The sequence below is a fragment of the Capra hircus genome, chromosome 5 (genome assembly GCF_001704415.2).
Source record: "Capra hircus breed San Clemente chromosome 5, ASM170441v1, whole genome shotgun sequence".
NCBI classification, from domain to species: Eukaryota; Metazoa; Chordata; class Mammalia; order Artiodactyla; family Bovidae; genus Capra; species Capra hircus.
The window spans coordinates 29,825,579-29,846,214 of record NC_030812.1 but is presented as its reverse complement, the minus strand read 5'-3'; the positions used below and the strand labels follow the sequence as shown (position 1 = coordinate 29,846,214).

At 53.3% G+C, this 20,636-nt stretch overlaps 1 protein-coding gene across 5 annotated transcripts in view; it reads right to left on the bottom strand.

Annotated features, from left to right (window-relative positions):
- The window catches only part of FMNL3 (formin like 3), a 52,448-nt gene that overhangs the window by 9,735 nt on the left and 22,077 nt on the right, over window positions 1–20,636 (bottom strand). For 3 of the 5 annotated variants that reach the window (XM_018047823.1, XM_018047822.1, XM_018047821.1), the window contains exons 2-9: window positions 11,217–11,300; window positions 10,014–10,094; window positions 9,669–9,745; window positions 6,278–6,361; window positions 3,248–3,400; window positions 1,941–2,049; window positions 1,680–1,756; window positions 1,250–1,343 (exon numbers count right to left, since the gene is read on the bottom strand). In XM_018047823.1, the coding sequence (XP_017903312.1) occupies window positions 1,250–1,343; window positions 1,680–1,756; window positions 1,941–2,049; window positions 3,248–3,400; window positions 6,278–6,361; window positions 9,669–9,745; window positions 10,014–10,094; window positions 11,217–11,300 (759 nt within the window). The remainder of the gene's footprint in view (window positions 1–1,249; window positions 1,344–1,679; window positions 1,757–1,940; window positions 2,050–3,247; window positions 3,401–6,277; window positions 6,362–9,668; window positions 9,746–10,013; window positions 10,095–11,216; window positions 11,301–20,636) is intronic. The other 2 variants (XM_018047825.1, XM_018047824.1) reach the window with 1 other exon arrangement.

Here is a 20,636-nt window from a genome sequence, read left to right as displayed (position 1 = left end):
GTGTAACCACACTCTTCATGTAACTGGCCACTTGGGACATGACATAAGAAAGCCTGGGACCTGACATCTGCTCTGGGCCTCAGAAGGGGCTCAGTAAAGGTGTGACCTTAGTCTGGGTTCTAGGTGCCTCTGGGGGTAGGCCAAGAAGAAACAAAGGGGTCTGGGGTGGTGAGTTATTGAAAGGAGTAGGGTGGAAGACGGGTGGAGGCCAAGGCTGAGGCAGGACGCTGAGGTCCTAGCAGGGATGCAGGAGAGAGGCTGGGGCGCAGGAAAGCCCCAGAGCTGAGAGGGGTCCAGAGACTCTGCTGAGCCTCTGGCTTCAAGGAGGAAGAGCCACTTCCTGGCTTGAACAATGGATGCTAGGGAAGAGGTCCAAAGAGGAGGAAGGGGTGGGACCAGCAGCTGCGGCTGGATGTCGAGGAATCCTATGTTCAAGCAGATGGGGGTTTCAGAGCCAGGCCCTGGGGCTGGGGAATTCCAAGTAGGAGGTCCCTCTCCCTTCACCAACAACAGCCCCCCCAGGAGAACCCCTGCTTCTCCTCCCACAACAAGTATAACTGCCTTGGGTAAGACCAGTGTGTTCACCGCCTCTGAACCACCCAGGGTGCGTGTTAAAGCACAGATCACCAGGCTTCCCAGGGGTCCAACCATTACCAGGCTCTTCAGGTATTCTGAAGGAGATCAACCCTGGGATTTCTTTGGAAGGAACGATGCTAAAGCTGAAACTCCAGTACTTTGGCCACCTCATGTGAAGGGTTGACTCATTGGAAAAGACTGATGCTGGGAGGGATTGGGGGCAGAACAAGGGGACGACCAAGGATGAGATGGCTGGATGGCATCACTGACTCGATGGACCTGAGTCTGAGTGAACTCCGGGAGTTGGTGATGGACAGGGAGGCCTGGCGTGCTGCGATTTATGGGGTTGCAAAGAGTCGGACACGACTAAGTGACTGAGCTGACTGAACTCAGGTATTCTGCACAGTGGCTTAGGACTGTGCGACTGTAGCCCTCAATGAGGGCATCCTTTGCTGGCCAATCAGGGGCATCCCCAACATAAGATCTAGTAAGACTGAAGACTGGCTTTGGGTTTAAAAAAGCAGGGGGCAGACCACCTAGCTAAAAGCACTGGGCTGTTAAAATCCCCAGGACGTGTGAGATCACAGGAAAGGGTGCTTACCTACCTTGCTCCCATATCCTCCCCACCAAACACACACGCACACACACACACACATGAATGTAGGGCACTGACCTCTTTGAAATTGTCAAAGGCAGCAAGAATGATTTCGTGACCTCCTCGTACCAAACACACAGCTGCCAGGAGCTCTAAGACAAGGGCTTTGGTCCTAAGGGGTGGAAAATAAAAATGAACACCCTCACTGCTGCCCTGGCCATGACACAGTTCACTTGCACACCTGTGTGAGTCCTTTCGAGAGAACAAAGACAGCCTCCGTGGTGAAGGAGAAGGTGCGGGCTTGGGAGAGAAGGCAGGGGAGACAAGCTGGCTCCCCTCCCTAAGCTGTGAGGGAAGCAGAGCACTCCTCCTCCAGCAGAGGGGAGGGGGCCGAATTGAGGCACTGACCTAGGCCACGGGGCCCGAGACCAGGCAGGACTTCCAGACAGGGACAAGTGGAGCCCAGATCTCCAGAGCCCTGGGCAGAGAGGGGAGGAAAGGAACTCACCTTGGATTCTTGTTGTTGAGACTGAGCGCAATCTCATTGACAGCGTGAGGGTGGGACATGACCAGGTTGAATCCATACTGCAGCAAGGAGAGAGGACAGGAGGGGAGACGGTGATGAGGGGAAGGCAGGCCCCAGCTGCAGCTCCCTGATGGTGGCCCCACCCGCAAACTCATCCTTTACCAGCTGGTGCCTTCCTAGCTCTCCTGGTTGGGAGACCAGGCGGAAGGGGCAGAACGCCCATGGCCAGTGCTGTTGCCTTACCTGGTAGTTCATGATGGCTCTGAGACAAAGGATACACACGTGGACATCATCCTTCTGGCTCACCAGGCGGGAGTTCTTCAGAGCCCTGCGCCCAGGGAGAGTGCTGTACCTGGGGGAGAGGGGGCTTCTGGTGAAGGGTCGGGGGCATGCAGCCTCACCCAGACAGCAGGTTGCCCCTCAGCAGCAGGAGGAAAGGGGGATGGAGGCCCTTGCACCAACAGCCCCGAGAGAGAAGGTGCAGGGCGCAGGTGCTCCACTGTTTTCACCTCCCTGGAGCAGGTCTTTGTCAGTAAATCTCCAGGACCCCAGCCTTAAAACCAGTGCCCAAACCATCCTAAGCCCAGAGCTCCTCCAAACACAATAGGAGGTGTGCAGGCCTTCCTAGACCTCAGGATGGGTCCAGGAGACATCCATCTGAGCCCTCCTTCCTCCTCCTCCCAGTCACTGCACCTTCTACACGTGCCCTGGGGCCAGGGCATCTTGGCTCCTACCCCATTTCTAGGTCCTAGAAAAGACAGAGCGGACCCCAGAGGCTACAAGAGGGCTGGGGCTACCCCTGACTTTGCCCCCAGTGATGTTTCATGGGAAAAAAAGGAAACACAAATGGTATCTGGTCATGCATGACTAGAATGATGAGCAGGGTCAGGGGCAAGACCCAAAGGAGACAAGGAGAAAAGCATGGCTGAGAGAAATCATGGAAAGGGCCGCAGGGCCCAAAGGGAAGCCTCCCTCTGTGAAGGGGCTCTGAGAAATCATCCAGTCCATCCACCTGCGTCCGGGCAGGACAGCTCTTCAGCTACTGCAGACCAATGCACACACTGCAGCCTTGGAGGAAAAAAGGCCTAAAGGAAGAAGTGAGGGAAAGGTGAGCAGCAGCAGGCTGGTAGGGGCTGGTCTCCAGGCAGCTGATGGAGCAGAGGGAAGCACACATGAAGGCAGGTGCTGGACCAGCCGGTGAAGACCAAGGACCTGGATGAGGACAAGCCCTGCCCAGGGGCCTGGAGGAACAGCAGAGTGAGAGTGAGGAACGGAGGGGCCCCCAGAGAGGGGGAGACGAGAGGGGAGGGCTGCAACCCCAGAGGGGGTGGGCACAGCCGAGGGGGATGTACTTACCCAGGACAGGTCGCTGGGCAGAGTCAAGGGACAGAGAGGACAGACCAGAGACAGACTGGCAGGCAGAGGGCAAGAGAGCTGAGCCTGGAAGCAAGAGTGAAGGGAGGCGCGTGAGCACTCCCCGCCGTCACCCAGGACCTGCACGGATGGGGGCGAGGTTGGGAGGCAGGCGGGCAGAGCGAGAGCACACATACCGGAGCACAGACTGGCGCGCAGAGCGAGCGAGGCTGTTGGTGAAGGGGGCTGACAGGGCGCTGGGTGGCTGCAGGTCCTCGATAGACCTGCTCCAGGACCGGAGCTTGTCAAACGCACCATCGTCACCACTCTCCAGAGCCTCAAAGTCAAACCTGGAGCAGGAAAGGACACACATGCACGCACACAGGAGAAATTCAGTGCCAAGCCCCTGGCGGGCCCACCCCTGCCCGTTAGACCTTGAGGGCCACGAGAAGCAAGGGCAGCCAGAAGAAAAAGCGGAACCGGGCAGCAGAGACCCAGCCCTGGCTGGGAGAGCCCCTGGCACAGGTGTGCTGAGCAGGGCAGAGGCGGCATGGGCCATGCCCAGGAGGGGCATCTGAGGAGATGAGGATTCTGGGAGGCCAGCTGCTGCTCCCCACTGGCCAAGCAACTCCAGGAGTCACCTCCCATGGGCCTGAAGGGACTCGAGGGGCTGGCAGTCTTTCTGCACCTCCAACCACAGACAGGACATCGCAGAGAAGCCGTGGGTCCCCTTGACAGCCCGAAGAGCAGCGGTGGGGAACTGGGCAACTGCAGGTACTACTAGGCGGCCAACAGCAGCTGCTGGAGAGGCCTCTCAATGCCCTGAGGGCGCCTGGGTGGTTCTGGATTATGTTCATGAGGCAGGTCTGAGTGGAGGGGGCTGGGGGTCCTGGTGAAGCCAGAGAGGGACAGGCCTCCATGTTCAGGAGGAACTCCACAGTCCCATCCCAGCACTGAGTTTTGATGGCTGGGATCTCCATGATTCTACTTGAGGTTTCTAGGTTTTCCTGGCTCAGAGGCTCCTTGCACTGCAACTTCCCTTGGGGGAGGGCAGAGGTGTGAACTGGGGTCCTTAGTCCCTAAGAGAGTTGGGACGGCTTCTTTGTCACTTTTTGCTTCTCAGACCAGCTGTCTTCTACAATCAGCAGTTTGGGAGTGTGGCCAGAGCAAAGAGGACAGCTCAAGATGATGAACCCACAGGGCGTTCTCCCTTGCAGGTCCCCTCATTGGATCTCCCCCTCTGAGAAACAAGCCCCATTCCCCTTTCCTGTCCTCTTCCCTGAAGAGGGTCACCCAGGACAGAACGAGCATTTCCAACAGGCTCCTTAAATATGCACAGCGCCAGGGTCAAAGTCACAGAGGCCAAGGCTTTCTGAAATAGGAAGCAGTATCTGCAGATGCCTGAATGTTTCCAAGAAAGGAGGAGCAGACTTCAGGATCCTGACGGTCAGATGTCTGACGGGGCTTTCAAGACCTCAGAGGAGTCTCCAGGACAGGGAAACCACCTGCCAGTGCCCTCCCTCCATTGAAAATAGTATTCCCCACTCCAACCGCACTCTGGGACGTTCAGTGTACAAATAAGTGCCTTGACTCAAACTCTATTTGGCTTCACTCTTTTCCTCTCAACCCTTCCCAAAACACACACTCTTACCTACCCTCTGCCTGCCCTGAGTCTTTCTTTTAAAAACACAGACAAAGGTACTGCCATGGACACTACAATACTAAGGTTCCAGGGTATTTTGGTTTCAAGCAGCTGGAATTTATTTGCTTTCCAAACAAGATAGGCTTATTTGGAAAAATGATCTACATCTTTTACTATAAAAGCTCTGAATTATTTTTTTTAAATCGCTTCAGCAAATGTTTTTCATTTCTTTCTATAAAAAGAGTAAGTTTTTTTTTTTTTTTTTTTAAGGGATAGAAGGATGATGAGGCTTGACTTCTGCCCGGATGGGAAGGGGGAGTGGGTCACTCTTGGTTTTAACAGGATGACCTGGTAAAAATGACTAAGGCCAAACCCAGGAGGGGCAACAGTTCCGAACTCTTAAGGAGGTGAGGGGAAAAACCTGCTGAGGAAGGAGAATGGCCCAGGGCAAGGACGGCAGCAAGGAAAGTGAAAGTCATGACTGGGGCGGAGTCCCTGGACTGAGAAGTTCCCCAGGATGAGGGACTTTCAGCGCTTACACTGGGGAAAGTCATGTGGGGAAAGTCACGGGTAAACTGGGATGATGGTCACCCGAGGGCTCTGGTAAGTCTTGGGTACAGGTCTGCATGTGTTGGTCACGCTATGAATGATCAACATAATCCCTCTTTCCATACATTTAGGTAATTATGGTAGGGAAAGTGAAAGTGAAGTTGCTCAGTCATGTCCGACTCTTTGCGACCCCGTAGATGGTAGCCTACCAGGCTCCTCCGTCCATGGGATTTTCCAGGCAAGAGTACTGGAGTGGGTTGCCATGTCCTTCTCCAGAGAACACCACCTCAAATAACAATTAACAAATAGACAGTGGCTACCACAGTACAGCCTATGTTCCAAACACTACAGACTGCTTTCCGCAGAATATCATCTAAGGCTTACAGCAACCCTGGAACATGGATCCCCTCTCACGTAAGAGGACCTCAACAATCTTTCCAGAGGTCACGCAGATGGTAAAGGACTGAAGAGACCCAAGCCAGGCTTTGCCTTGAAAGCCCTCGTTCCTTCCACTCCCCGCCCCAGCCCACGTTGCCTTTTCCTCTGTGTTAACTCACTTCCAGCTGCCTCCAAACCCCCGCCTGCTTGAAAAAGGCTCCTGAATGCTTCATTTTCAGTCTGTCAAAGGTCATGCTCACTGCTTCTGGGGTGACACGGAGAAACCCTCTCACAGCTGGAGACCTAAGTGGCTTTGCGAAGACCTAGCTCTCCCAAAGTAAATGAACCCTGCGGGGGTCCTCTCCCCCAAAAGCCAGGACACCTCCTTGGGCAGCTCCCAGCATGGAGTCTGGGTCTTCTGGGTTAGGGTCCTGAGCTGCCCTTCCACAACTTGCCTTCTGCTTCCCAAAATGCACCTTCTGCTCCAGGCACCTGGCACTCTTCACTGACATGAGATAGCCCCGTGGCCACCTGCCCGTGCCCACACTGTTGCCTAGGGTTCCCATTCCACCTTCACTACTGGCAGTTCCAGTCAAAGCAGAATGGGGCCGTGTCCTACCTCACTGGTCCCCCTGCCCCGGTCCCAGGTGGTACTCACATGACAGAACACTGGGCAAAGGATAGGTAATCCACCAACACGTCCAGGCCTTTGTTTTCGTCATTCAGAAACTCCCGCACCCACCTGCAGATAAAGGAAAGGTAGTGGAGGAGTCTGCTAATAAAGTGGATTGAGGGGGGGAGCAAAAGGTGCCTCTGTGAAACAACATCCCCTCTTGGATCCTCTGGAGCTCAGCACCAGGCTGGGAGAATTCTGAAGATCAAAGCCTGTGGCTGACCCAGCCACGGTCATGTCACTTGGCTGGACCTCCCCTAGGCAGGGGAGCCAGAGATGGGGAGAGATGCAGACCTCCCAATACCATGTCAGCCCGACCAGCCTTCAGGAGCCCCCTCCTCAAGAGCCAGGGCCCCCACTCCATCATTTCCTGGGTTCCTGGTGTCGAACACGAGGCTGGGCACACCTTCCTGATGCCACATTTGTGGGAGGAACTGAGGGTTACAAAGAGCATTTACTGCAGTCCTCGGACAGAGCTGAGCCTGACGGAAGCCAGCAGGTCCCCAAATTGACTGGTGGCACAGCAGGTAAAGAATTCGCCTGCAGTGCAGGAGACATAGGAGATGTGGGTTTGATCCCTGGGTCAGGAAGGTCCCCTGGAGAAGGAAATGACAACCCACCGCAGCATTCTTGCCTGGGAAATCTCCACGACAGAGGAGCCCGGCGGGCTACAGTCCATGGGGTCACAAAGAGCTGGACACAACTGAGCACCCCAACTTAACCGAAGTTTCAGTTAAAAGACAGGCAGGGAGGGGCAAAGAGAGCTCTGGAAAAGAGGCATCCGGGCCAAAGGGCTCTCCACCAAGTTCAAGGAAAGGTATTTTGGGAAGCAGTGAACAGAGGGATACATGGGCTTTCTGTGTGTGGTCACGGGGGAGACTGGCAGAACAGGAGAAGGATGGGGGAACAGTCGGGAACTCAAGTAACTCTGGAACGGCTGTGACCTCTAAGGGACTGAACCTGGGAGGCAGGAAGACAGACAACAGACCGGGGTACTTCTACCCTTCTGCCTTCAAGCCTTTCGAACTGAGACATCCCTGGAAGGAAAGTCAGGAGCAAGCCCCAGGATTGTTACAGGACAGGTTCACTCCTGTCCTATAGACACACAGGACCCCAAGAGAAAGAAAACTCTCCAGATGAAACCCTGACTCTCCTGTGCCCTCTTCACTCTGAGAGTCTGGGGTTCTTTCTAGGCCAGTTGTGCCGAACAGCCCCCCGAGGCCGCTTCTCCCCCACAGCTGGGATACCAGCGCCATGTTGGATGGCCACACCCGGGCTGCAGAGAGAGGCCGGGCCGAAGCGCCAGGCCCGGCAGAGATCTGGCAGCAAGCTCTGGCGGAGGAGGCTGACTGACACCGGAGCTGCCTGAAGTTAGCTTCCTCTCTGGGGGCCGACAGGCCTCCCGTTTCCTGTCTGTCTGCTCTCCAGCTCCCCGCCCCCTTCTCATTTCCTGTCTGAGTCTCCACTGCTATTTTCGGGATCTTGACACTTTGAGGAGATGTCAAAGGGCACCTCAGCAAGGCCGTGAAACCAACACAAACCAGGGGGAGGAGGAGCTGGGGTAGCTCTGGAACCCTGCTTCCCAGCCTGTCCCGCTCCAGGCCCGAGTCCCCATCTTCCAAGGGCCTGGGGCGGATCAGGCTGCTTCGGAGGCAGGATCACCCTCTTGCTACCTTGCCCTGGGCTCCCACCGCCCTGGAGCTCCCACAGCCCTGCCTGACAGCCTGACACACTCTTCCTGCCCAGAAATCCAGGAAGCGTCCTGGCCTTCCCACGTAACTCCACCAGGGGAGCACAGTTCAAATGACAGGAGCTCCTCAAATGCCAGATGCTGAGCTGCTCCTGGGAACCAAGGACCCGGTTGGGATCTCTAGCTTGTGTGCCAGCTGCTGAGAGGCCTGGGCCTGGGAACCACGCTGCTCTGGCCTCAGAGCCTGGCCAATGGCCAGAGGGGACGGCAGCAGGTAGAGGCGGAAGGCTGGGGGGACCGTCCCACACTGCTCCACAGCCCTCTCGGGGGAAGAGCAGAGCCCCCTCCTCACGCAGCAGGACTCGGCGAGGAGGACGTGAGGGAGAAGGAAGCAGGGAGGGGTAAAGGCCCTCCGGATGAATGCAGGGTGGAGCTTGGAGCTGTCATCTGTGTCGTGCTCTCACACGTGGGGCAGCTGATGGGCCACTGCAGTTCTTCCTTCCTTGAGCTTCACCAAATAAAGGTGAAGGCTGAGTTACACATTTCCTAGCTGGTCAGTTCTCAATGTGTGGCTCATGCTTCATGGATGAGGTGTGAAAGCCAGCTCTGACCACCAAGCACAGCGACTGCGCCAGCAATGGTCCCTTTCCTGTTCTCTCCCATGACTGCAGGAGGCAGCTGACTGCGTTCAGGTAGCCTGCACTAGAAGCCCAGGCGGGGCGGGAGGGGAAGGCAGATGATGTCATTTGGCTCTTTCTACTCCTGCTTCTGGGGCTGGAACCTGCCCAGCAACCCCTGCCCCCACCCCAGGCTAGACTTCTCACTCCTGTGAGCTCTCAATGAGCAGGCCAGATCTGTAGTACTGCCTGCAGCTCTCTGTCACAGTGAGGCGTCCCTCACTGTCCTTTGTGTACACACACACACACACACACACACACACACACACACACACACACACACACACACGCTTGCTCTCTCTCTCATCCTCTCACTTTCACTATATTTACCCTGGCTGGTTACAGTTTTACGAATCCAAGACTGTAGCTCTTTCCCTGTGTCTCACACATTAGACCTGTGCCTGCTCAGCAGGTCCTGGTTCCCCACTCCTCCGGGGAAAAAAAAAAAAAGACTCATGTAGTTTCTAGGGGCCCAGGCAACAGGTTGACAGGACCTGGGTCTGGGATTACAGAAGACACTCAGCATCTGGTCCACCTGCTTCAGATCTTCCCTGATGTTTCAGGAAGCTGATTCTGCTCATGAACTAAAACTGTCTTATAATCAAGCAAATAGTCTTCTGGGCACCAAACAGTCCACAAACCAGGTCTCAGCAACCCAATGCAACACATTCCCCCATTCCCAGCCTTCTCTGGGCCTCCCTTGGCCCAGCCCCAGGCCACAAGCAGACTCCAGTCTCAGATGCTGTGGGAATGTCTTCCACTCAAAGCCACAGACTGAGGACCCCAGGAGAGGCCCCAGGCTTGCCAGCAGCATCCAGTCAGCAGCTGGCAGAGCTGAGGGGGAGAAAAGCCAGAAAAGGAAACAGTCTGAAGCCCTCTAGGGAACCAAAAAGCATTCAAGAGGCAGCTCTGCCCCACAGCAAGGAGATAAACAGGCAAACTCTCCTCAGTGGATGCCGGGTCCTAAGCGGCCAGGTGGAAAGGCTGTGACGGTCAAGGGTGGACTCACCCAATGTGGTTGGTTCGCAGTGAGATCTCCAGCTCTCTCAGTACTTTGGTTGACTCCTGCACTCTCCTCCTGAATTTCTGTGAATGTAGGATTCTGTCACTGATGGGGGCCCCCAAGTCAACTTTACAATACAAGCAAAAGGGGCAGAAAAGGAAAGGGAAGGCACCCAAGAGGGTGGTGACGGTCCTTCCATCTGCTTCCAGCCAGCCACTCCCCCACAGCCCAGAACACAGAAGCCCAACTCCTGCTGCTCAGAACAGTCCTGACCCACGCCACAGGGCTTGCCCCTAAACCCCACAGGACTGCAAAGGACAGCAAGATGGGGCTACCTGCTTCGCACCTCACCTTCCGAGTTACGCTGGGGTCCAAGAAGCTCTGGAGTTTCTGGATGTACGTGTGGGGAGGATTCTTCACCTGGAATCGTTCCTGTGAGGGAAACACGTGTGTGCACGCAGACACTCAGGCTTCTGAGAAGAGTGCTGAGGAAGCAGGGCACCCACAGTGTCTGATGTGAGGGGACTCCTTAAGCTGTCACCTGGCCCTTAACATCCCCCACACCGTAAGTTCCCCTCCGTGACTTATCCTCAGGTACTTCTCTGCTGCCATCTTCTCCTCCTTCGATGAGTAATTTTGAGTTACTGAGTAGACCCAGTAACCCTGAGTCTAAAGTAATTTTCTGTGTTAAAAATTAAGAGGTTGCTTGCAGCCAGGCCTGTCTGAGTTCAAAAACTCATGATCTGTCATCTTCAAATGTACACAGGGGAACAAAGCAAGGCCACAGGTGTGAGTTCTTGATTCTAAGCTAACTGAAAAATCTCTCTTTTCTCTTCCGGCTCTAAACACTTTCATGTAGAAAGAGCTTCCAATCCTCACATTCTGAGATTTGGGAACAGAAGACTAGAGGACCAGGGCTTCTCATTCCTAGAGGCCTGTAAGTAATGGGGAAAAGGCTGCTATTCACCAAGTCTGGAGCAGAGTGAAAGAGAAATGGCGCTTTGGATTCTTCAGCCAGGCACAGACCTCACCCTGGTTGGAAAGGCAGAAACAAGCTCTGCTGGGGAAACCACCAAACTCCTCCACAGCAGACCTCACAGCTCAACAAACCTCACTGGGAAGAAATCAAGACAGTGCTCTGTGGGAGCTCGAGGGGAACTTGGGCTACCAGCCTGTGTCTGTTCAGTTCAGTTCAGTCGCTCAGTCATGTCCGACTCTTTGCGACCCCATGAATTGCAGCACACCAGGCCTCCCTGTCCATCACCAACTCTCGGAGTTCACTCAGACTCGCGTCCATCGAGTCAGTGATGCCATCCAGCTATCTCATCCTCTGTCGTCCCCTTCTCCCCCAGTCCCTCCCAGCATCAGAGTCCTTTCCAATGAGTCAACTCTTCGTATGAGTTGTGTCTGTTAGGAAAGTGCTTTTAGAAGAGGAAATAAGCATGGGCTGAGGCCAAGACCAGGCCAGGGTTCCTCAAGGGACCTCAGGGCTGCAGTTAATGCCCAAGGCCCTGCCACTGTGCCCAGCCTCACTTCCGGTCCCAAACCCTGTACCTGGTCACAGATGAGGTCCCACTTCTTCTCGTTGTCGTACTGCCGCAGGAGCCGTGCCTTGTCGGGAGGCAGGTTCATGGAGCTCTGCAGAGAGAACCTGAGTCAATAGGGCTGACAGGCTTCCCTCACGCCTGAACCCTCAGGTTTCACCCGACATTCCATGGCTGAATAGGAAGGCTCAGAGGGGCACGACCATCTTCCTGTTTCCCCTTCACGTTTGGTTCAGTTTGGCTGAGCAGCGTTTTCCAAACCACAGGTTGTGGAATCAGTGTAGTCAGTCAAGAGTAACTTTATTTTGAATGAGAATGAACAGATTAAAATAGAACAAGAATTTAAGGTATCAGAATTGATTGCAATTAGGAAGTATAAATAATGTTTCACAAAGTTTTTGTTTCATGAATGAAACACACACACAATATAAGATGTGTTTCTTAACATGGGACAGGTCAGAAAAGTTTGAAAGTCACCAGTCTAAAGTGACAACATCAATCAATTTTCTCCCACAGCCTGGGAGCTGGGCAGGCTTCTTGTACCACACACCCCCCCGGGTGAATCCTGAGCCACCCATACACAGCCTGTGCAGATGCTGCAACTCTAACCTTTTCCTTCGCATCCAGGACACCAAGAATGAGCAGAACATCAACATGAAGATAACTGCTCAAGTTTTTAAGGAAACAGTTTACAAGATTTCAGCACTTTAATCATTTGTGCTGATTACTTATGACACAGCTCCCAATTATTTAAGACACAGTGAAGTGTCCCAGCCCCTCACTGAGACACTCTAGCTGAGAGTACAGAACAGACCAGGGGTCATTTTATTTTGTTCACTACCATCTGCTGAATGAATACAGGAACACAGGCGTAAGTGAATGAAAGCCAAGGCAACCAGGGGCAAGCCCCACCCAGACCAGCAGCCCTTCTGTCCCCTCACCCCTCTCCTCCCACTCCGGCCCAGCCAAGCCCCTCCTCTAACCAGTCTAGCTGCCTTGGCTGCAGGTCACAGTAAGGCCTTCCTCTCATCTTCCTCTCCCTTACCTACTGCTCCAAGCTCAGCTCTAATTTCCAGGTAAACAAAGCGCGACCACCTGGCTTATCTCTTTTGGGCCCTTGATATCCTTGTCCCTGGGGACACAAATTGTATGTGCCCGGGATCCTGAGGAGTCATATCAGCTCTGAGTTATTCCAAAAACAGCAAGAGTATCCTGGGAGTAGGCTCTCTGTTTTCTAAGAAATTGAAAGAAAATCCTTAAACATCATTTACTTCTGTTACATGTATCTATTAGGTATTTATTTACACACACGCTATTAAGCCAGTTGTATGCTCAAGGACTTTCCAGGTGGTGCTGGTGGTAAAGAACCTGCCTGCCAATTCAGGAGACACAAAAGACGTGGGTTTGATCCCTGGATCGGGAAGATCCCCTGGAGGAGGGCACAGCAATCCACTCCAATATTCTGGCCTGGAGAATCCCAAGGACATTGGAGCCTGGTGAGCTACGGTCCATACGGTCACAAAGAGTTGGACACGACTGAAGCGACTTACACACACACACACACACACACACACACACACACACACACACACACACACACACACACGGTCATCTAAAGGACTGATTGTACCATTATTCATATGATCGCCAACCCCTAATAATCTCTAACCCTATGACAGGCACCAAGTGGAGAGTAAGTTGACGGTAAACCTGTGGTGAAGAGGTCCCATCTGTGGGGCTTCCTCAGTGGCTCAGTGGTAGAGAATCTGCCTGCCCATGTAGGAGACACAGGTCAACGATCCCCGATCCGGGAAGATCCCATATGCTACGGAGCAGCCAAGCCTGTGCACCACAACTACTGAGCCTGTGCTCTAGAGCCTGGGGGCTGAGCTGCAACTCCTGAAGACTGTGTGCCCTATAGCCTGTGCTTTGCAACAAGAGAAGACACTACAATGTGAAGCCTGTGCCCTGAACCAAGGGAGTAGCCCCTGCTCGGTGCAACTAGAGAAAAGCCTGAGCGGCAACAAACATCCAGCACAGCCAAAGATAAATAAATTTAAAAAAACGAACAGGTTCCAGTTCTGAGCTCTGGGCCAAGCTTCTGGCTGGAAACAGGGTCATTATGACTCGAAAAAGGAAGTGGAGTTGGGATCTCTGTTCAGTGTTTAGAAATGGAAGAATTTAGAAACCCAGAAGACAAGAAAAGAAGGGGAAGGGACCACCACATCACCCCTCTCCCCATGGTTGCTCCCGCTCTGTGAGTCTGCCTGAGCTTCCGCAGGGAAGAGGGGCTAACCGAATCCGCCCCACTGCCGACGGAGCAGGCCTGGCTGGACAGGCAAATAGAACCCCAGGTGTTCTCTCTGGGACCTCCCTGCTAAGGGCCGATCTCAGCGTGTCTGTGTGGCCAGCAGGACAGGAGCAGGAGGCCACCACAGAACAGGGACCGAAGACCAAAGGTGGCCTGGAGCAAGTTCTCCCACCTAAGCAGGGCCAGGCTGCAGCCCACAGAGCCCGTGGGACCAGGCCTGGTTCTGGCTCTGCGCACGGCCTGAGGTGGCTTCACTGTCCTCTTGCGCCTCTCTCCCTTGTCTGAAGGCAGAAAACGGTAGTCTCCCCTGGAAGCACGCGACTAGGGAGGGGGAGGCGGAGCCACTCGGGAGAGGGAGGGGGAGCTCCTCGGGCTGTGGCAGACATCGCATCCCGTCTACACCAACTTCCTCCCTCAGCCGCTGGGGCTTCACACTTCTCCACCAGGTGAACCACTGAGAAAACGTCTGGTCCTCCGGGGCTTCAAAGACGAAGCAGGGTCACCACCTCTGGGAACTCTAGCCTAAGAGCATGGAAGAGGAACCTCGGGGAACTGGCCAGACTTGAGATGTCCAGGAGAGAGGGATGCCAGCAAACAGAAACCAGGGGCAGGAGCGTGAAGCAGCCCTGACCACAGGCCCACGTCCTCCCGTCTAGAGCTCTGGGTGACGCTTCTGAGCAGTGAGGGTAGTTTCCTCTCCTTTGTAACTGAAGTGTGATGGGGAAGGAAGTGGGTGGGGGAATTCCCCAGCCTCCAGCACTCACAAGAAGTCAGCCATGGACTGTGGGGGGTGGGAGCCACCCATCACGGGCAGGGCCAGGGTTTGGCAGTTCTCTCCCCGCCAGGCCATGGCATCGGGGCCCCTGCTTCCAGCAGATACTGCGTGTGAGGCCAGCAGGGCTCAATGTCCTGAGGAAGGGCAGCTTCCTGAGTTCCGGGGACAGCCAGGGAGCAAACCTGCCAACCTTCCTTCCGGTTTCAGTCAGAGGTTGCTTCCTTGACACTTTCCTGCTGTGGCTCCGCTGAGACCACAGGCTCTCTTGAGGCAGAAGCCGGGCTGAGTTCTTCCTAACTCCTCTCGGAGCCCCTCGCTGAAGAGAAAGGAGACTCGGCTGTTTTGGAGCAGAGGACACTGGATGTGGAACCAGCGAGCTCCAGATCGACTTGAAACTCTTCAGAGTCATAGAACCTCAGAGAGCTCATTCACAAAACGGAGATAATCTCACCACTTCACAGGGTTTTATGAGGATTAAATGATAAATACTTTAGGTCCGAGTAAGTCTGGAACACTGTGGGTGTTCAACACACTTCCCTCCCCGCTCCTCCTAGAAACCCTGAGTGATGCTCTGACACCCCAAGGACCTGCCCTCTCCCTGGTTGTCCTCTATTCCTGCCTCTGTCCCTTCTCCTCCGCTCTGCTTCTCAGCACTCTGAGGACAGAGCAGCCCCTCACCCCTGCTTTGATCCTTCACTTCTAAGACTAGGAGGCAGTGAAACATCACTGTCCTGGGGAGGGAGGGGGAGACTCCAGGGAGACGGGAGAAGAGGAACTCAGACTCAAAGCAACTCTGGGACGGGTTCCTAAATCAGAGGGAACCAGCCAGAAGTCTAAAATAAAAACCTATAACAGGAAGAAGCAGAAAGGGGTGGATCTGATGCTTCTCCAGCAAGGCGGCTCTGGTTTACAGCCAGTTTGAGGCCAGGCCGAGCACCCTGCTCAGGGGCCAACCCCTTCCATGGGAGCAAGGGCCCAGTCCCCCCAGCGAGGCTTCCTTTCTCCCCACACGACCCTGTTGGCCCCAGAGAAGCAGACGAGGGGGAGCTGGCTCTGGTCACAGAGGTTCCTTTCCCTTTCCTGCCCTGCACCCCCAGCCAGTTAGCCCCTCCTCGCTTCCTTCCCACCGCAGGGGAAGGGAAATGCCGGTGGGGCTGGAGTTTCCTTCAAAGCTGTGGGTCCTGTGCTGGGACTCACCCGTCCTCTGCCAGTCTCCTTGGGCCAAGCCTGGGGAAAACCCAACAAACAGAGATAGGAACCACCCAAAATTCCCAGCTGCCTCTACTGGTCCTAGTCAGTCATGATAAATTTCAGGATCAGAGGCTAAAATGGCATAGCTCCTCTGAGGAGAGAAAGAGAAAGAGAGATGGCTGAAATGTTCCTGCAAAGGGGATTCTGGAGACTTAAGGAAAGGCAGGCAGGGGCTGTTCATTTTGAGCAAATATAGAATGTGAGTTGGTGGTTTTCTTAATGTTTTCCCTCTCAGAACCACCTCCCCACGGAGGCCCTTACGGCTGGCCACTTCTCCCTGGAGTGGTAGCCACAGTCACCATGCTCAGCCCATGGGGCAGGGAGCCCTGAGAAGCTGAGTCTAGATCCTCCCCAGAGGGGAAATGAGGTACTGTCCCAGGCACCACATGCTATTGAGCCCTGGCCCCTGGTCACAGCTGCCAGCAAGTCCTCACGGGCATCTGCAGATCAGTCCATTATGCGGATGGCAGAGGAGAGGTGGTGAGGAGGTACAAGGTGTGGGAGTCCAGGAGACTGCTGGAGGAGCAACTGGAGTACCATATTCCCACCAGGAGCCCCTCACAAACCAACATCTCTGCCCCCAAGTCAATGGAGAAGCAGGCAACACTGGGCACAGAGGCCCACACCCAGTCGCCAAATGGACCTAGGGTTAGTAGTGGCCAGGCCTCCCCTCCACGTGTCTCTCTTGGTGGGCAGTACGGGCAGCTGTGGCCAGCTGGGTGCTGCTCCCAAAGGGCAGGAGCCCAAGGAGGTGGGAGGCATCATTCCTGCTACCCCGGCCCCCTCAGCGGCCATAGCCAGCCCTGCCGCGGTAGCAGCTCCCAGACAATGAGAGTTATTTTCAGCCAGCGCTTTAACACAAGCCAGCTGGCCAGTGTGCAGGGCGGGAGGCCTCCTCCACCCGGCCCGCCCAGACAGCAGGCCCAGCCCGGTGCTTACGCCGCCACCGCCTCTGCGTCACTGTTTGTTTATCTCACTCTTTCAGCACAGCTTCTTCCAACTGCCCCCCAAAACTACAATATTGGCAAAAGGAAATTTAAAAAATCAGAGTGTTTGAGCAAAGGTCCAAGAGCTAAAATTAAGAAGGTCCAGATGTGGGAAGCACAGCTTCCCCAGCCCTGCGACCGGTGGGTGTAGTGCAGGGAGGAAGTGGGCCGGCTCGGCAGCCAGGTCTCAACGCAGCCCCCGCAGACAGACCGAGCCAGGCTCTGCGGCCAACCTAGGAGACGAAGCTCAGGATGGCTCTCCTCGCTTTCCTCCCTCCCATCCTTCTTTTCAGAGCTCAGGTTTGGAGAAGATAACACGGCACAGACAGAGCCTGGAATGAGCCCGAGTCAACTGGGAAAGGCTCTGGGAGAAGAAGTGCCCTGCGGCAGAAAGGAAATCACGAGAACAGTTCATGACACTTGGCTGGAGGAAGAGGGAGCCCTGCCCATGATGGAGTGGGGTGAACACTTGCAGAATAGGAAGGAGTGGACCGGGAGCAGTCACCTCCCTAGATGCGAGGCCTGGAGCCCTGGTGCCGCCAAATCCCACAGCCTCAACAGAGCAGCTCCCCCGCCTCCTCCCCTCCCTCCATGTGCAGCCCCAGCACAGGAGCTCATGCATGTGACACAGCTCACCACACACACGGTTTCCTCGAGGCCTGAGCTGCCCGACTAGACTTGCGGGAAATTCACCGCGGTGCCTCATGACGAGACATCGGAAAAGTGGGTGCTCCTTGACTTAAGTGTCTGTAGTGGCTTCGAGCTGACTTTCTGGTTCTGTTTGCTTGAAGCTATCACTTTGGGGACAAGCTACCAGAGAAAAGCCAGCTTTCAGAGCCCTGTCTGGAGAACGTGTTTCTGTGGTCACTGATGACTCTATAACCAGAAATGACTTGCTGAGCAGTTACGGGCCAAGTCCCTGAGCAGCCTGGAGGAAAAAGAGATGGATTTGCCAGATGTCTCAGGCTGAGCTCCGCAACTCACACCAGGGAAGTCGGGTAAAGGCGAGATCCTGGAAGGCCCTTGTCAATCAAATGAAGAGGTGGCTTTATCCAAATACAACTGTACCCTGAGGCCTCCTCCTCACCATGGTCAACTCCCACCTTGGATCCTGAACTGGTGCAGGAAGTCAGTCAGGTCCCCAGCGCCAGCAAAGCCCCCTAGCTCTACTCTCTGCCACGCCGTCGGCCTTACACCTGACATCAAGTAACCTGGGCAGGTAACCTGGCCCTGGCTAAGGACGCCCTCTTGGCCTACTCAGTCAAGAAGCATACAATCTCAGATAGAAGAACTCTTGTTAGCTACGGGCCCCGAGCCCCAGCTTAAAAACGCCACTGCCACAGCAACTTGATCTGTCTGCTGGCTCCTCAGCCCCTCCTCGCGGTTAGCCAGACCCACACACTCCCCAGTTACGCAGAATGGAAACTATTCTGCTGGGGGCCGCTGGCTTTTCCAAAGTCAAGGCATCTTGGGGCAGACTCACATTGTCCGTGTAGCCAACCAAGGTTGACCCTTCTCTTCACCATATTCTGCCTTCCCGCAGGGGGAGCCCTTAGGCAGCGCTACCTCAGAGAGGACACAACATTTCTGGGGTTACACCCCACAAAAGACATTTTCCTCTCTCTCCTCGGACCACAGGCCATTACTCACTAGGACCCAAGTGTGCCCTCCCAGGGTCTCTCATCCGTATCTTTTCTCCCCCTCCCATGGCCACCATCAGACAGGCCCTTGTACACGCCTGACCTTCTGGGATAAACTTCTAGCTGGCTTCCCTGCTTCCAGCCTGCATGTGGATGGAATTTCCAAACTTCCTAGCACATAAGATAAATTATGCTTCTTTTCAGTTCAGAAATCTCTGACTCCTTACCATTTACACAAAAAAGCCTAAACTCCTTGGCTGACTGTTCTCAGCATCTTAGATAAGAAAGAGCTTCAGAGCTAAGACTTTTTCCAGGTTGGCTGCAGCATCTCTGACCAGCTCATTGTCTCCTGGGTTCTCTAGGAGCAGCTACTCTAGTCATAGGATTCACTTGTAACTTATGTTTCCGCAATCTTCTGAATCCCTGCCTATTACCACTGGACTCGAAATCCAACTCTGTGACTACCTGACATAGCTCAGTCCCTCTTCTGAGCTCCAAAGCATAATTATATGTGAAGAATGATAAGGCGGAGACCTGCTTGTTATCCCCAGCCTCTTCTCACCTTCCTTATTAATGAACCTCCAATGCTTAGCTGAGCACTTAGCAACCCAGAGTTAATACATTTCTATAAACAGCAAGGTCCTACTGAATAGCACAGGGAACTAAATTCAATAAAGAATATAAAAAGAACGTATATATGTGTATAACTGAGTCACTGCTGTACAGCAGAGACTAACACATTGTAAATCAACTTCAGGAAAAAAATTTTTTTGTAATACAAAGAATTAATATATTTCTCATCTTTCCTAGCATTCAGATGTGGCTATGTGACCATGTGGTTTGTGAACAGAAGTAGTGTGTATAACTTCTGAGCAGTATCATTAAAGGGAGGGAGTATACCTTTTTTTCTCCTTTCTGCTTCCAGCTGCCTGGAATGCAGAGACAATAACTGGAACTTCAGCAGCTATTCTGGAAAATGAGGTGACCTTAGAAATGAAATCCAGATGAGTGAAGCAAAGAGAAAGAAAATACCTGGTCACTGATACTGTGGATCTCAACACAAATTGAATGAGGTCGTATAGTGCATTTTCATGTGTGTGTTTCCTTTATTTCAACTAGAATACAGCTACTGGAGGGGAGGGGTCATGCCTTATCCTTCTCTGAATCATGCACAGGTGCTTAATAAATAACTGTTTGATCCTGCTACTACCGCATCCATCACCAAGTCCTTTGTTCAGTCCCTGGTTATTTTTGGAGGGGATTATCCAACTTCTCACAATTGTCCTTGCTATTTCTGGTCTTATAATCTGCATTATGAGCTACAGCCCAAATCACTTTCCTTATATGTTGCTTCTCCCACAGCAAATTCCCACTTCTCATTGGGTCTCAACTCTGTCTTTCAGTTCATGTTATAAGTCTAAGACACTCCGCTGACTGACTGTCTAACCAGACGCATCTTAAAGTCCGCTAGACCACAAGCTCCTGAGCACAGGCATCATCATCACCAGCTTGTTGATCACTGCAGTAGGTGCTCAGTAAAGATTGAGCAAATTGAATTTCCCCAGACATATACTCTTTATCCATTCCCTAAGATTTCTCCTCCATCATCCTCAGAGATCATCTCCTTCCCAGCCACCAGCCATGCCCCTCATCCAATTCACAACAGGAGAAATTCCACCTTCTCTAGCAAATCTGTCATAAGTAGGAGTGGGAAGGTTTACACTCTCCCCTAAAAGTGTCTCCACACACTCCCTAATGCTTTTAGCATGTGTTCACGGAGTTGTGATGCACAGCTAATGTCTCTTCACTTTTTCTTGGGCCTTCAATAAATATCACAAATCTCAAAGAGTGGCTAAACCACAGAATGAGGAGCTACACTGCCCTAGTATGAATTTTGGTTCCACCACTTACTAGTGTGGCCTTGGAAGAGTTATTTAATTTCTATGAGCCTCAGTTTCCTCATCTGTAAAATGGAGGTACAAATAGTACCTACTTCTTAAGGTTGGTATGACAATTAAATAAGTTAGTATACATAAAGCATTTAAATCAGAACTAGGTAATAAATGTTACACATAAAGTTAGCTGTGTTCTTGGTTTTTTGTTTTTGGCTTGGATTTCTTATTCAACAATTAGCAGAAAATAACTATATGCCAGTCACTAAGCTAGGAGCTGGAAATATAAAAATAAATAAGGTAGGATCCCTACATTCAGAAAGTTTATATCCAGAGGGCAAGGTAGATCAGCAAGCCAGGGACAGGTACACACAGTGCTGCTGGCAAACAGCAGCATGTGGCACCGTGGGATCCCAGGGAGGCAACGGAACAGAGCAGTCAAGTAAGGCTTCCTGGAAGAAATGCTATCGGGTTTACTCTTAAAACATCAAGCAGGAAGAAGTTGGGCAAAAGCAATGAAGCAGGGGAAGATGGTGATATTCTAGGCAAGGACATGGCATTTGCAAGTACACAGA